The sequence below is a fragment of the Fomitopsis serialis genome (assembly GCF_022376445.1).
Source record: "Fomitopsis serialis strain Sig1Antser10 chromosome Unknown B0H18scaffold_369, whole genome shotgun sequence".
NCBI classification, from domain to species: domain Eukaryota; kingdom Fungi; phylum Basidiomycota; class Agaricomycetes; order Polyporales; family Fomitopsidaceae; genus Fomitopsis; species Fomitopsis serialis.
Window position 1 is genome coordinate 2,153 of NW_025955329.1, and position 15,002 is coordinate 17,154.

Below are 15,002 nucleotides of genomic sequence, written 5' to 3' on the forward strand. Positions count from 1 at the left end.
CGGCTCACGCGAATCATCGTGTATGACCCAGTCGTATCTTCTCAAACTCTGCACGCACTAACCGGATTTACACGGAGATGTGGACCGGTCAATGGTGGCACGCGATCCAGGTAAGCACTACCAACACATAAATCTACGGGGTGCTGAAGAAGATTCTAGAGTATCTTACCGGCAGGCGCTGCGGTTGCGCCAGTCATTATCTCGACTGACAAGACACAACTCACGCAGTTCTCTGGAAACAAATCCGCCTACCCTGTTTACATGACCTGGGCAACATCCCCAAGAGCTTCGTCGTAAGCCTTCCGAACACGCCTGCATACTCATCGGGTACCTTTCCGTGGATAAGGTCGACTCCGCCGGCATCACCGAGAACAAGCGGAGAGCATTGGTCCAACAGCTCTTCCACGCTTCGGTGCGCACCATCCTCCAGCCTCTTGTCGACGCAGGCAAGGAGGGAATTGACGTGACGGGTGGCGACGGAAACGTGCGCAGGGTTCATCCGATCCTGGCGTCTTACGTCGCGGACTACCCGGAGCAGTGCTTGGTCAGTTGTACCAAGTACGGGACTTGCCCCATCTGCCAGTGCCCGGAGAGCGGCCTTGGGGACGCGTCTGCGAAGACACCTCACGCCCAGCTCTGGACCCTGGACGTGCTACGGAAAGCTCGTCAGCAAGGCGAGAGAGGCTCCACAGCCTTCTCCAAGTCTTGCAAGCAGTTCAACGTCTCCGGTTACTGCATCAAACCTTTCTGGAGGACCTACCGTACACCGACATCCACTCCTGCATCACGCCTGACATCCTTCACCAGCTCTATCAAGGCGTATTCAAGCATATAGTGGAGTGGTCCACCGAACTCATCGGAGAGAAGGAACTCGACCGTCGCATTCGCTGCCTCCCTCCGGCGTACGGCACCCGTCATTTCAAGACCGGGATATCCGCCCTCTCTCAGGTTTCCGGTAGCGAGCGGAAGGACATCGCACGCATTCTCCTCGGATGCCTCGTTGGCCGTATACCCAGGGCTGCAATGCTCACCTTCCGTTCGCTGCTCGATTTCATATACCTTTCCCAGTACCCACTCACGACGAGTCTACCTCGGATACATGGAAGACGCCCTCAAAACGTTCCACGACAACAAGCATATACTGGAGGAACTCGGCATTCGGGAGCACCTGAACATACCGAAAGTCCATTCCCTTCTACACTACGTCGATTCTATCCGCAGGCTCGGCACGACCGACAACTTCAACACCGAGATGTTTGAGCGGTTGCACATTGATTGTGCGAAGAAGGCGTGGAGAGCCTCGAACCACCGCAATGCTCGCCCACAGATGATCAAGTGGCTCGACAGGAGGGAGAAGGTTTCTATGTACGATACCCTACGCGGCAGACTTACGGACCAGTCTGCAGACCCACAAGCAGTGTCTGCCTTGGAGAGTACGACTGGCACAGCAAACTCTGAAGACGACGAGCGCAGTACGCACCTCCCTCGCAGCAGCAAAACACGCATCAAATTAGCCAAACATCCGTCGTTCGCTCGACAATCCTTACCTTCCATCGAGGAACGACACGCGGCACCGGGCTTCACCGACGCCGTCTCGCAGTACGTCTATACTATGAAACTACAGCGCAGACTCCGCCCTAGAGAGCAGGACCGGGCGAACCGTCACCTACCATTCGGCCGAGTGGACGTCTTTCACGGTTTCAAGTTCAACAACATTCCACTCAACGACAACACCGAAGAGAAGGATGGCGTCAAGGCCAGGCCTTCTTCAGCAGACAAGCCAGCAAGATTCGATACCGTTGTCGTATTGCGCGGCGACGAGGCTGAAGCCACAGGGTTACAAGGTAGGACTCACTAGTATTCTGACCGCCGTAGAACCCTAACTAACAGTTGTACAATACAGGGACTCGCGTCGGAAGACTGAGAGTTATTTTTCAGCTTCCCAAAACCATACGCGATCCTACCACAAACCTGGATATGGAAGCACCGGAGGAGTGGGCCCAGGAGGGGCCTTTAGCCTACGTGGAGTGGTACGGGAAGCTGGGTTCAACGGCGAACCCAGTACACATGATGTACGACGTGAACAAGCTTCCTCTGCCATCCAACGGCAAACCACAAGGAGACGTCGTACCCTTGAGTTCCATTCGCCAATCGTGCCAGTTAATTCCCCGCTTCCCCGGCCCATCGTCATCGGATTCCCTCAAGCGTTCAGTTCCTGATGACTGGAAATCAGACACGGTTCTTGACTGCGCCTCAAAATTCGTATTGAACAACTGGTCTAGTAAGTATGCTTACCAGACTATATGGTGATACGGTTTCTGTGGAAAGGAAATACGAGGCAGCACAGCAACGTAGTTTATTGAACGAACTACTTGGAAATAATACATACGCAGCGCGAGCCCGAACTAGTGTGGTTGTACAACGATGCGTGGGCACAAGAAGACGGACGGGTGGTAAAAGTTGACTGACAGCCCACTGACAGTGACAGGTGAGGTCATGCATGCGATCGAGATCGAGATCGAGATCTAGATCTGAACGCTCAACTCGACCGGAGGAGTGCCGCATCCTCTGTCTCCTGCACACATTGACGTGAACCTCTGACACCGGTGCGTCACCATTTTCTTCTATGCTTCTGGGCTTTCTACATGACTTACACTAGATATGCCTGGGGCTCACCCCCAGCCTGCTGACGACGACATTCAGTACGTCGGCTTCTTCCGCGCCGACATCAATAAGAGCAAGGTGCATAGCACCAAGCTCGAAGAAGACGGTCTAGTATATTGCGGATACAAGAACACGATGGATTTTTCACACTTCCCTCCTCCCCCCGTCCAGCGACGTGCCGCATGTCGCGTCGTCATTGAGGTGCCGTCGGACAGCGAAGACGATGAGGCGCGTAGTAACGGGGCGTCCAGTTCGAGCACGGTCACGGTGAGTACTGAGTATTCGCAAAGGACCATCTTCTAACACCTTACAGCCTACCGTCGCAAAACGCGCCGCTCCGGCAGACGACCCTGTCCCTCGTACCAGCAAGCGGTGCAAGAAGGACAAGGAGGACGGTGGGCGGGTGAGCGACACCCGGAAAGAGAAAGCAAAGCAGAGGGCAGGCAAGGCGGAGGGCAAAGGGGACAGTGGGCGGCCAGCACGTCCCACTGCAGGGAAGTCGAAAAGTCGCAGGCGGGGAGCGCAGCCTAGGTAGAGTGTAGGCAACGTTGAGTAACCAATCTATTCGTATGCCCTCTCCTTCATGCCCACACACCCTCATCGGTCTGCCCGCTCGCTTGCGCCCTCGCTCTGACTCTGCCGTCCTTGCCTGACGTCCCTCTCGCCCCTCTGCCCTCTGTCTCGCCGTCATCTCACTCGCCGTCTGTCTCTCTCGCCCTCTCACTCGCACTCTCGGTCGCCCTTCGGCTCGGTCGCGCGCCGTCCACATACTTATACTTCCACTAGCACCGGGCACACCGGCGTCCCTGGTACCCACGGTCCCATTGCGCAGTACCACGAACACTCAAGGTACTATTCCGCCATCAAGCCCTGGCCGAACAAGATCGTGGAGAACGGCCTGCCGATTGATATGCCGGTGTACAAGGAGTCTCTGGAAACTGTCTTGTGAGTTCCCATTCGGGCTTATGAGCTGTGCGATTGTTGACCGCGATGCAGACGTATGCCCGGCAAGGTGATGCGTCCATGATACTCGTCAACGACGATGGTCTCAGGGTGAGTTCCGACGTACGCTTGCTGTGCGGGTCGCTGATGCCTGCGTGACAGTTGCTCTCGCTCGAGGAGCGTGACACACGCATAGCATTCTACGCCAACCACGGCATTGGCTGGGTCGCGCGGCCGAAGCTTGATGATGCGCCGGACGGGTTCCAGCGTGCGGGTCGGTTCAAGAAAGCCTCGAACATGAACTACGGTTTGAGGCTCTCACTCATTGTGGAGACGAGCGCGGCCCCCAGAAGAGCGACTCACTCGGTCATGAGGCAGAGCAGCGTTACGGCATGCAGTACCAGCACCGGGTCGGCAGTAACGCCAGCGTCGTCGGCTTCGGCGGCGAGGACGACGAGAAGGTGAACTCGGAAGGGAGCACGTGCTGCAGATTGCCATCAACGAGGTGTACGAGTCGAGCGGCCGCAAGTTCCGCCCCTGGGCCGCTAACGGACGTGGGGACGTGCGTGCCGTGTTGGCGAGATCATCCTGATCGTCAACTCGGACACCATCGTGCCAGAGGACTGTTTCCGGGACGCGGCGCGCGAGATGGCGGAACGCCCCGATGTCGGTGTCATCCAGCACGAGTCGGACATCATGCAGGTCGCGCATCACTGCTTCGCGTACTTCACCGGCGTATCAACAAATGTATCTCGTACGCGTGCGCGAACGGCGAGGTCGCGCCGTTCGTCGGGCACAACGTGTTCCTCCACTGGAGGGCCGTCCAGGACGCCGCTGTGGGGCAGGGACGTAGCCCAGCCCCGTAAGGCAACGTATAGCACAAGGGAAGGAACGGCACAAGAACCGGCCGTTCATTCAGAGAGTCACGAACGACTACAAGCCAAGGGTACGCTACGAAACAGTGTTCCCTCCGTCAAACATCTCCGGGACGGTGACGTCGATACCCTCCGGGCCCCGACCGAACTCTCCTCCGCGCTACGAAATAGTGTTCCCTCCGTCAAACATCTCCGGAACGGTGACGTCGATACCCTCCGGGCCTCCGACAGAACTCTCCTCCGGATCTACGTTCCCTCCGGCAGCACCCCCGAAAGCACCATCAGGTTCGGTGATCAGGCGGACGGAACGGCCCAAGTCGTAGATCTCGCGGACTACAAACCCAACGTCGCTACGGATACGACCGGCAGAGGACCGCTGTTCGCTCATCAACGCGCCCATGCGAGCATGAAGGGAGTCGTGATTATCAGAGGCAAGCCGGAGGGAAGATAGGCGAAGGGGTGGGTCTACGAACTGAGGGGGAGACTGGGGGCGAGGCTGTCCGACGGACGGATCGGCATGGACCCTGTGAGGGGACCACGCGATGGCAGGATACAGGGCGGTGCCGGTGTCGATGTCGGAGGGAATGCCCTCGAATACGGCGTCAACATACGCGAGCAAAGAGGCCACCGAGGGAACACTGCGGGGTGACGGAAGGGACGCGTCGCCATGGGCCGTAGCCAGGGAGAACGAGTCGAAGAGCATGCGCTAGGACAAGAGTCAAGCGGCGGAAGGGACAAGCGGGGGCATGTGTACCAGAAGCCAGCGAACGCCGTGACCCCACACGAGCCAGGTGCCAGGGGAGGACATATCGAGGCGTGGCTCGGCGGCCCGTTCATGTCGAAGCACTTCCAGCAGGAGGAAGTACCGGCGGATATAGACGGTGGCGAGGGGATTGAGGGGCATGGAGGACGACATGGTACAGTGGAAGGGGAGGACGGGAACCGGTGGGGCGAAGGGGGACCGGAGGAGGGCCCGAGAGGACCCGGAAGGTACGGAAGAGTACGGGGAGAGGAGCCAGCAAGGCGGAGGCGTGGGAGATCGAGTCAGAGGGAACATAAGGGAGGGGGCCGGGGACCGGACGAGGGGAGATCGTACCTACCTACCACCTAGGAGTAGAGAGCGAGCTCAACGGCGATTCCCTGCGTTTCTGACTGCGTCCTGCGTTTACTGCGTTTACTGCGTTGCGAATAGATCACTGCGTTCACCTTCAACGAGCACCGCGTTTCCTTCCGGCTCTCTGCGTTTTATCCGGCTTCAACGAGTTTCTACGCGTTCACTCTGAGTCCCTGCGTTGTGGGACGACTCCACCACTCTCCTCCGACCGCGTTACAGTGTCCCCTGCGAGTATCCGAGCTCGTACGTCCCCTCCGGGCCCGAATCGTCACATCCCCTCCCCATCCGCTTGCCAACAGCCCCCGCCCGTCGTTTCTACCGACACCATCGATTCCTTCCGGTCTCTTTTCGACCCGGGAGACTCGCAACCTACACAACTGGAGCCCACCGCGAGGGGGTATAGCTTGTTGGTAAAACTCATCGACACCCTCTGGTGACTCGTCACGCTGCCTCCCAGGCAACCGCGTAACAACGACCAGCCGTCGATCCCTACAAGGCAGCAGCCGCCGCGCGGACCAAAGCGAAACCTCTTACAGGAGGTCGCCGTTGCACAGTACTCTCCGGACACACCGTTCAACGTCACCCTGCCCGCGCCAGCGTTAGAAGCCATACCCCCGCACCGTTCCGAAGACAGCGACGGAGAGTATTCATTCTTCGAGGCCGTAGAAGCACCCCGTTCCCCTGCCACGTCATCATCGAGCGACTCGATCCCGCTAGCCGTCACCACCCGGAGGAGAGCCCTATCGCTTCCCTCCGACAGCAAGTCAACGGCGCCCGTCGTTAAGCTCGAGCAGACCCCCATTCCGATACCCGAATCTCGTGCCCCGTCATCATCTACCCTCTCCTCATCAGACCTTCCTCCGCGTCCCACCGAAACAATGGCCGCACCACCAGTACGTTCCATGCCCGTCCGTGGCGATCGCGCTGCTCCGACCTTTGACGGTCAACCTCGTTCCCTCCGACGCTACTTTGACGACCTCGCTGAACTCTTTGCCATCGCTAGCGTCGAGGACGACGCCCGGAAGGTATACTACGCGAAGCGCTACCTCAAGCCGGACCAGTCCGAGCTATGGGACGAGGTCGAGGTACCTACGCCGGCGTCGTTCGACGAATACAAGAAGAGCATCATGGCCCTGTACCCCGGGTCGGATGGTACGTCCCGTTACCTGGTCAGCGACCTTGAGGCCGCGTCGGCCACGGCAAGGGCGGAGGGCACCGCTACGCGTTCCAGCGAAGCGGAGTACTACCGCAAGTTCCTTCCGGTGGCCAAGTACCTGAAGAAGAATGGCCGCGTATCCGATTCGCAGGTCTTCAAGGTCTACATGGCTGGATTCACGGACGCGTCCGCTGAGGCCATCCGCCGTCGCGTCGAGATACGTAACCCGACCGTCGATCCGGTGGACGGATACACCCTGGAGCAGGTGCACGATGCCGCGCAGCAGTGTCTTGACGCGGTCAGCTACGGAGGGGCCGCCGGAGCGAGCAGTACAGGTGGGGGGAGTCCCGGAGGAAGCGGTACGGACGGAGTGAAGACCGAGTCCGTCGACGAAGCTATGCTGGGGCGTGTGTTTGCTGCAGCTATGAGTATGATGAAGGGCGGAGGAGGAGGATACGGAGGAGGGGCGCCGGCTGCCGGAGGCCGAGGATACGGAGGACCGCCGCCAGCACAGACGACCGGAGGATACGGTCAGGCCGGGACCGGAGGGTACGACTATAGCCAGGGAGGCGGACGCGGAGGGGGATACGACCGTGGTGGAGCGAGCTACGCGCCTAGCTCAGACCAGTGCAACTTCTGCGGCGAGCACGGTCACTATATGAGGACCTGCCAGCACCGTCGCCGGTACGTCGAGATGGGCAAAATCTACATGGACGGAGAGAACCGCGTGCGTTTGCCAAACGGGTCGTACGTCCCGAGGAACCTTGCGGGTCAGTGGATGATGCACCGCGTCGACACCTGGTGGTCGTTGAACGAGAACAACGTGTCTTCCTCCGGGGCCACGGACGGAACGACGAGGGACGCGCCGCCCCACCTGTCTGCCAACATCGTGGAGATATCGTCAGAGTACAGTTACGAGCAAGCGGCGGAACAGCGAGACGCGTATACGGAGGAACGGGCCCGCGAGCTCGAAGAAAAAGCCCAAGTATTGGCAGCGGAGGCAGCACGCGTACGCGGAGGAGCGAAGAAGGTCAGATTCGAGGAGGAACGCGGAGGGAAAAGTACGGCCAGCGGGCTGAAGGGTGCGAGCGGCAAGCCTCCGGGCATCCCAGCGAAGAGCATCCCCGTCGACGGAGGGAAGACTGGCGCCGCGAAGGATGCCGGAAAGGGACCCGGAGCGAAGGACGGAGGGAAGCCGCGTGCGAGCGAGCCGCAGTACCGTACTCAACGAAGATTAACGGCAGTAAGGATCCGGTAGAAAGGCGGAGGAGCTCGTGAAGCGTATGTTCTACGGAGGAGAGCGGCGGCATGGGGAGAGGTTGCCGAAGTCAGCCAGGAGTTTCGCCGCGCAACGGTGGACCAGTGCAAGGCGCAGCGCGTCCGGTCGCCAATAGCCTTGAGGAGGCGGATGAGAGCTTCCTTGTCGATAGGGAAGTGTTCCTCGGAGGGGAGCGTGAGCTGCCGAACGCCGGAAGCTGGGACTCGCTGAGCCTGCGAGTGGTACGCCTACCGTAACGGGGAGGCCGACGTCGAGGGAGTCCTGGACTCCGGGTGCCAGATGACTATCATCCGGAAGGACTGTGGTTAAGCTCGGAGGTACGTGCGCCGGACGAGGGCTGCATCATGGAAACCGCGAACCGGTCCAAGGTCCAGACGGTCGGCAAGGCCATGAACGTGCGGTTTCCTTCGACGACGAGGTCGAGGTATGCTGAACGCGCAGATCGTCGAGGTCGCGCCTTCGAAGTACTGCTTGGGAGACCGTTCTTCGCCGCAACGCAGTGCGAGACGAAGGACTTCCCGGACGGTAACCAGACGATCGTCTTGACGGACCCGAAGAGCGGACGCCGCGTCATGGTGCCTACGTACGAGCGCGTTGCCCAGGGACCTGGCCGGAAGGAGCGAACGTGCGCGATGACGCCTCCAACGAGGATTTTTAATTGTCGATGATGCAAGCATTGCGAGCGGAGACGATCTAGTGAGCCATTTCTCGATGTACGTCTGGGACGGAGGGGACGGAAGGAAGAGGAGGTCCCTGATGCCGGACGGAAGGAGCACAGGTCGTCGGCCCTCGCGCAGATACCCATACCCCGTCATGTACAAAGTACGAAGAGCGTAGCGGCGAAATACACGATAGCGTTGCTCAGTACCACGGGGAGGACTGCGGTGAGATACCCGACGAGCCTGAAGAGACGACGACGAGTTTGCAATTGAGGAAGGAGCTGAGGCCCAGGTCCTGGCGTACAAGAAGGTCGCCCGGAAGGTACGGCCTGTAGCAACGACACTGCCGGAGGAGTTCAGGGTAGTCCGGAGGGAAGCTAAGGACGCGTTAGTAGGGATGCCGGTGCTGCCAGCGAAACCGCCTGAGTTCGTTCCGACCGGAAGGTACACACAGGAGCGAAGAGACGCGTTAAACGTCGGAGGGAACGGGTTCCTTACGGAAGAGGAGACGAAACTGGTAGACTGGCTGGTCGCATGGCACAATGGCGTATTCGCATGGGACGAGACGGAGAAGGGCCGACTCAAGGACGAGTACTTCGATCCGGTGGTCATTCCGACTATTGAGCACGTCCCTGGGTGCTGAGGAACATACCGATCCCGCCCGGCATATACGACGAGGTCGTACGGATCATCAAGGACAAGATCGGTCCGGTGTGTACGAACCCTCGAGCTCGTCCTACAGATCGCGCTGGTTCTGTGTGGTAAAGAAGGACGGAAAGTCCCTCCGGTTAGTACATGATCTACAGCCCTCAACGCGGTGACGATCAAGGACGCTGCGGTCCCTCCGTTCGTCGAGCATCTGGCTGAATCCTTCGGAGGGAGAGCATGCTACGGTTCCCTGGACCTGTTTGTGGCCTTTGACCAGCGTACCCTGGATGCGAGGTCCCGCGATCTTACGACGTTCCAGTCCCCGCTAGGAGCCATGCGACTCACGTCGGTACCGATGGGCTGGACGAACGCGCTGCAGATTGTACACGGGGACGTCACGTTCATCATGAAGGACGAGATCCCGGAGGTAACGGTTCCGTTCGCAGACGACGTCAACGCGAAAGGTCCTAAGACACGGTACGAGCTCCCGGACGGAGGGTATGAGACGATCCCGGAGAACCCTGGTATACGGCGATTCGTCTGGGAACACCTACAGAACATGAACCGGATCCTACAACGGATGGGTGCGGTCGGCGGGACGTTCTCCGGAAAGAAGGCCTACATGTGCGTCCCGGATGTAGTCGTACTCGGACACAAGTGTACGTACACCGGAAGGGAGCCAGATGAGGGACGAGTGCAGAAGATCCGCGACTGGCCGGCATGCGAGACCATCACGGACGTGCGGGCATTCCTAGGGACGATGGGGCTGGTCAGGATCTTTGTCAAGGACTTCGCCAGAATCGCCCGGCCATTGACGCGGTTGACACGCAAGGACATCGAGTTCATGTGGGGACCGGAGGAAGCAGAGGCGATGCAAACCTCAAGGACGCGCTAATCAACTCGCCGGCACTCCTTCCGATTGACTACTCGGCGGACAGAACGGTGATACTCGCGGTAGACTCGTCGTGATAGGCGTAGGGTTCGTACTCCTACAGGTGAACACCGGAGGGAAGCGAATGCCCAGCCGGTTCAGCTCTATTACGTGGAACGAGCGGGAGTCCAGGTACTCTCAGGCGAAGATTGAGCTGTACGGTCTCTTCCGGGCACTGCGGGCCTCGCGCATCTACGTTATCGGAGTGAAGAGCCTTGAGGTCGAGGTCGACGCGAAGTACATCAAGGGCATGCTCAACAATCCGGACATACAGCCGAATGCGGCGATGAACCGGTGGATAGCCGCGATCTTGCTGTTTGACTTCAAGCTGGTGCACGTTCCGGGGGACAGACACTCTGGGGCGGACGGATTATCGCGCCGGAGGAAAGCTGACGAGGATCCCGAGGACGAGGGCGACCCGGAAGAATGGATAGACGAGGCGTGCGCACTAACGATCCTCTGTTGGAATTCCAGCGAGCCAAGCTGCCGCCGGAAGGGACTGAGAGCTCGCGAGGAGGAGCGTGTGCTTTGTCTCGCTACGGAGGAGCCGAACCGGAGGCGGTGCAGATACCGCGGCACGAGAAAGCGGAGGCATGGGACGCCGAGCTAGAACGGATACAGAAGTTCCTGAGCGACATGGAGCGACCGGATGACCTAGCTGATGAAGCGCTGTTCCGCCGGTTCGTCCGCAAGGCCGGGCAGTTCTTCCTCCGGAAGGGACGGCTCTGGAGACGCGACCCGGAGGGAAAGCACAAGCGCGTGATCCGGAAGGAACGACGTCTGGAGCTACTGAGGCAGGCGCACGACGATCTCGGGCATCGCGGGATGTATACAGTCCGGACGCGACTACTGGAACGATTCTGGTGGCCTCACCTTGATCAAGACGTGAAATGGTACGTCAGTACGTGCCACGAGTGCCAGTTGCGGAGTACGCAGAAGATCAGAATCCCACCGACGGTAGCGACACCGCTAGGCCTCTTCCAGAAGGTCTATATCGACACGATGCACATGCCGAAGGCCGGAGGGTACTCATACATCGTCCAAGCCCGGTGTTCGATGTCATCGTACCCGGAATGGAGAAAGCTCCGGAACGAGACAGCGCGGACGCTGGCCGCCTTCATCTTCGAGGAGATCCTATGTCGCTGGGGTGCGGTAGCTGAGTTTGTCACGGATAACGGGCCTGCGTTCATCGCAGCTATGGAGATCTTGTCGAAGAAGTACGGTATCAACCACATTAAGATCTCGCCGTACAACTCGCGGGCGAATGGCGCGGTGGAACGAAGGCACTTCGACGTGCGCGAGGCAGCCATGAAGCTCTGCGGAGGGAACGAGACCAAGTGGCCTACGGTTATCGATGCGGTGTTCTGGGCGGAACGGGTATCTATTCAGAAGAGCACCGGGATGTCGCCGTACCGGATCGTGCACGGAGTGGAGCCAGTGTTTCCGTTTGACTTAGCGGAGGCGACGTTCCTCGTCCCGGAGCCGGAGGGAGTACTATCGCAGGAAGAGTTCATTGCACAGCGCGCGCGGGCACTACTGAAGCGGAGGGAAGATCTCAACGCGATACATGGGAAGGTGCTGACGGCACGATACAAGTCCGTGGAGCACTTTATCAAGAAGAACACGTACACAATCAAAGACTACAACCACGGTCCGGGAGATCTCGTTCTCGTTCGCAACTCGCAGATCGAGACGGAGCACAACCGGAAGGCGAAGAGACGGTACCTAGGACCGATGATAGTGGTAAGAAGAACGGAAGGGGGTTCGTATATCCTGGCGGAGCTGGATGGGAGCGTAGCGCGACATCGATACGCAGCATTCCGGGTGGCACCTTATAGAAACCGGAGGGAGGGAAAGATCAGCATAGGAGACCTGCAGGAGTGGGATGAGTACTTACCGGATGAAAATGAGGAACTGGGCGAGCGGTTCACCATGAACGAGGCGGAAGAGGAGGGCTCAGACACGGAGGGAGAGGAGATCTAAGAAGAGGACGCCGTGGCGCGGGCCCGTCAAAGAGAGACAGGAGGCGTCGGAGGGGACTGGTCCGGAGGAGGAAACGGCGGAGTAGGGAAGGAAACTGGGATGGACTGAAGGCGGGTGATGAGGAACGCCATGCGCTGCTCCACGGTGGTTAACGCGTCCAGAACGGCGGGATCAGAGGAAGAGGCGGCCAGCTCACGGACCCGACGGGTCAGGGAGTCGGTATCGCGGGAGATCCTGGTAATGGAAGTGGAGAGGTCGTGGACGCAGATCCCGGTGTCGATCTGGTGGCGATCCAGCTGTTCGCGGAGGTCGGTGACGAGGTGAAGGGTGCGCTGCGCACGGTCCCACAGGTCGCGGTCGGAACCTTCGAAATGCGAGCGGAAGGCGAGGAGATCCTCAAGGAGGTGCTCTTGAAAGTCGGCAAACAGAGACTCGGAGCGCTCGGCATGGTTCATGAGGGCGTTGGTACGGCTCTCGAGGGCACGGAGCTGCTCGTCAACCGACAATCCCCGGAGGGAAGGTTGGCGGACATGTACGTTCCCCGACGGAGGCCCTGAAGGGGCTAAGAAGGACGCGGCGATGGATATGCCAGGTGGACGCCGAGGCGGGCGTTCCGGGGAGTACGGAGGGGGCCGCGGTCCACTCTAACAGGGGAGGGGCCGGAGAAGGTTAACACGCACTAGACGAAATCATAAGACGGCGGGGGGGGGAACGACGTACCATGGCAAGGATGAAGAAAACGAGAAATACGGGCGCGCGGAGGAAGTGAGGAGGGACCGGAGGGAGGATAGAAGTATGAAGGAAGGAAGGGGAGGGGAGGGATCAGAAGACACGGAAGGATAACATGTGTTGGACGCAAGGCGGAGGGGAGGGGGGACCGGATGGGGCGGATCGGAAGAAGGACGCGGAAGACGGGAAACACGAAGATCACGAGGCGACACGCGGCGATCTTAGGGGAGAGATACTGGGCAAGGAACTAGAACGATCGATGGCCTCATGGAGTCAAAAAGAGAGGGGAAACCGAGGACAAGGGGATCAAAGACGACGGGGCACGGCGCCAGAATTACCAGGGAGCGATAGCGGAAATATGCATTGCGGGAGAGCGGAGACACAGCAACGATATACATTTCTATGGACAGCAGGAACCTCTACGCATCGTCCTCGGACTCTGGATCGCCATCCTGCGGCGGTGGCATGTCCTCATCCTCCTGAACGTCGTCGGCCCCCTCCCGCTCACCGGAAGGCTCGTGGTCCTGCGACGCCCTTGAGAATCGGGCAGTGTAGAGAGCCTCGGCTCGAGCGGCGTCGGTCTTGAGCCTCCGGGCCCGATCCCGTATGGCACCAGTGCGGGGAAGAGGGGGAGTGGGGCGGGAAGACGGACCGGGAACAGGAGGCGCGGCGGGAGTGGAAGGGCCAGGCTGATCATCCGGGAACGCGCTGAGAAGGTCGCGGGGGACGTTGCCGTGAACTCGTCCCTGCACGGAAGTGCGGAAATCGTAGCCGCGTGCTTGGGACCGAGAGATGAGCGGGTGAGGCCCAATGTACCACATCTCAAAGGGACCCTTGTCTGCAACACGGGGTAAGTCGGACGTGGAAACGGGTCAGCGGAACTAAGGAAAGGAGGCGTACCGAGCGTCCGGAGGGAACACCGTGCCTTGCTCCGAGCGCAGGGGGCGCACTGGTGATGAGGAAGCCCATCGGTGCGACAGATGGTCCCGCGAGTAACGCAGGACTCGCAGCGGGGAATCGCATCGTACACGTAGGGCCCGTATCGCATCCGGTTGGCCTGGGTAGAACCGGAAGGGAGGGGTGGAACTACGTCGCGGCCAGAAACAGGGGCGGGAGGAGGAGTAGGCGGCTCGTCAGCCACTCGAAGGCGAACACGACGAACGGGGAGCCCGGAGGGGGCGGCGGATGGAGGAGCGACGGGTGGGGAGGGAACGCGTGGAGGAGGAGACGGCGTGCCCGGAAGAAACAAGGGTTCGCGGTCAGGAACGGGGGGCGAGATGGCCATAGGGGAGGCGGGGCGCGAGGGTGGAGGAACAGGAAGGATAGCGGGACGAGCAGTGCGAACCGGAACGGGAGCGGGAATGCGTGGAGCAACCGGGGCCGACATTGTACCGGAGGGCGGAAGGGACGAAGGGACCAGCGGAGGGAGGACGGACGGGCCAACGACGGTGAAAACGTGCTCACTAAGCACCAGGGGAGCATCGTTCCAGCGCGCGGCGCGCAGATCATCCCGGAGGCCGACCCGGTTCTCGATGTCAGCACGAAGCTGGGCAGCATACGCCTGGTAAGGTGCCCCTACTGCAAAAGCACGCTCCGCTACGGTGTCAGACAGCCGGTTCAAAGCCTCGATGGTGGAGGGCGGATTGCCGGGGGACTCGTGTCCGTTCCGCTGCGCGACCAGGGAGTTCGCCTCGAAAGTAAGCTACAGTGGACTAAAGGTCAGCGATTGTATGAAGCGGAAGGAAGACGGGGACCGATACCTGAAGATAGACGGCCCTACGGGCCCACCGGAGCCATTCCATTACCTCGAGGTCCCCGGCGTCAGCTGGGAGGGGGCGGTTAGCACGGGCGGAGAGAAACGTTGCCACGTCGTCCCGAAGCTCCATTAATTGCGCCTGAGCTGCGCGGCGTTCGTAGAAGGTCGACGCAGTAGCGCCGGAAGGAGCCGAGCCCGAAGAGGAAGCAGACGGCTCGCGCGATATCGGAGGGGAGGCCATAATGAAAAGACGAGAGTCGGATGAA

The 15,002-nt window shown here is 60.0% G+C and overlaps 5 protein-coding genes across 5 annotated transcripts; 3 read left to right on the forward strand and 2 right to left on the reverse strand.

Moving 5' to 3' along the window:
- Nucleotides 1-855: 855 nt before the first annotated feature.
- B0H18DRAFT_893607 (uncharacterized protein) lies at nucleotides 856-2,310 on the forward strand (the record flags this gene model as incomplete). Its single annotated transcript, XM_048041376.1, has 5 exons — nucleotides 856-1,084; nucleotides 1,107-1,357; nucleotides 1,469-1,591; nucleotides 1,649-1,844; nucleotides 1,904-2,310. Coding segments are annotated over 5 exons (1,206 nt in total), but the record flags the coding sequence as incomplete, so codon positions are not given.
- Nucleotides 2,311-3,505: 1,195 nt separating this feature from the next.
- B0H18DRAFT_1171344 (uncharacterized protein) lies at nucleotides 3,506-4,013 on the forward strand (the record flags this gene model as incomplete). Its single annotated transcript, XM_048035893.1, has 3 exons — nucleotides 3,506-3,613; nucleotides 3,635-3,717; nucleotides 3,769-4,013. Coding segments are annotated over exons 2-3 (308 nt in total), but the record flags the coding sequence as incomplete, so codon positions are not given.
- On the forward strand, nucleotides 3,999-4,472 carry B0H18DRAFT_893610 (uncharacterized protein; the record flags this gene model as incomplete). Its single annotated transcript, XM_048041377.1, has 1 exon — nucleotides 3,999-4,472. One exon carries the CDS (start codon nucleotides 3,999-4,001, stop codon nucleotides 4,470-4,472), a length of 474 nt encoding a protein of 157 aa, XP_047884790.1.
- Nucleotides 4,473-12,277: 7,805 nt separating this feature from the next.
- B0H18DRAFT_1129139 (uncharacterized protein) lies at nucleotides 12,278-12,706 on the reverse strand (the record flags this gene model as incomplete). Its single annotated transcript, XM_048035395.1, has 1 exon — nucleotides 12,278-12,706. One exon carries the CDS (start codon nucleotides 12,704-12,706, stop codon nucleotides 12,278-12,280), a length of 429 nt encoding a protein of 142 aa, XP_047884791.1.
- A 693-nt stretch (nucleotides 12,707-13,399) lies between these two features.
- Nucleotides 13,400-14,977, reverse strand: B0H18DRAFT_1129140 (uncharacterized protein; the record flags this gene model as incomplete). Its single annotated transcript, XM_048035396.1, has 3 exons — nucleotides 13,400-13,818; nucleotides 13,881-14,682; nucleotides 14,741-14,977. 3 exons carry the CDS (start codon nucleotides 14,975-14,977, stop codon nucleotides 13,400-13,402), a joined length of 1,458 nt encoding a protein of 485 aa, XP_047884792.1.
- Nucleotides 14,978-15,002: the final 25 nt, after the last annotated feature.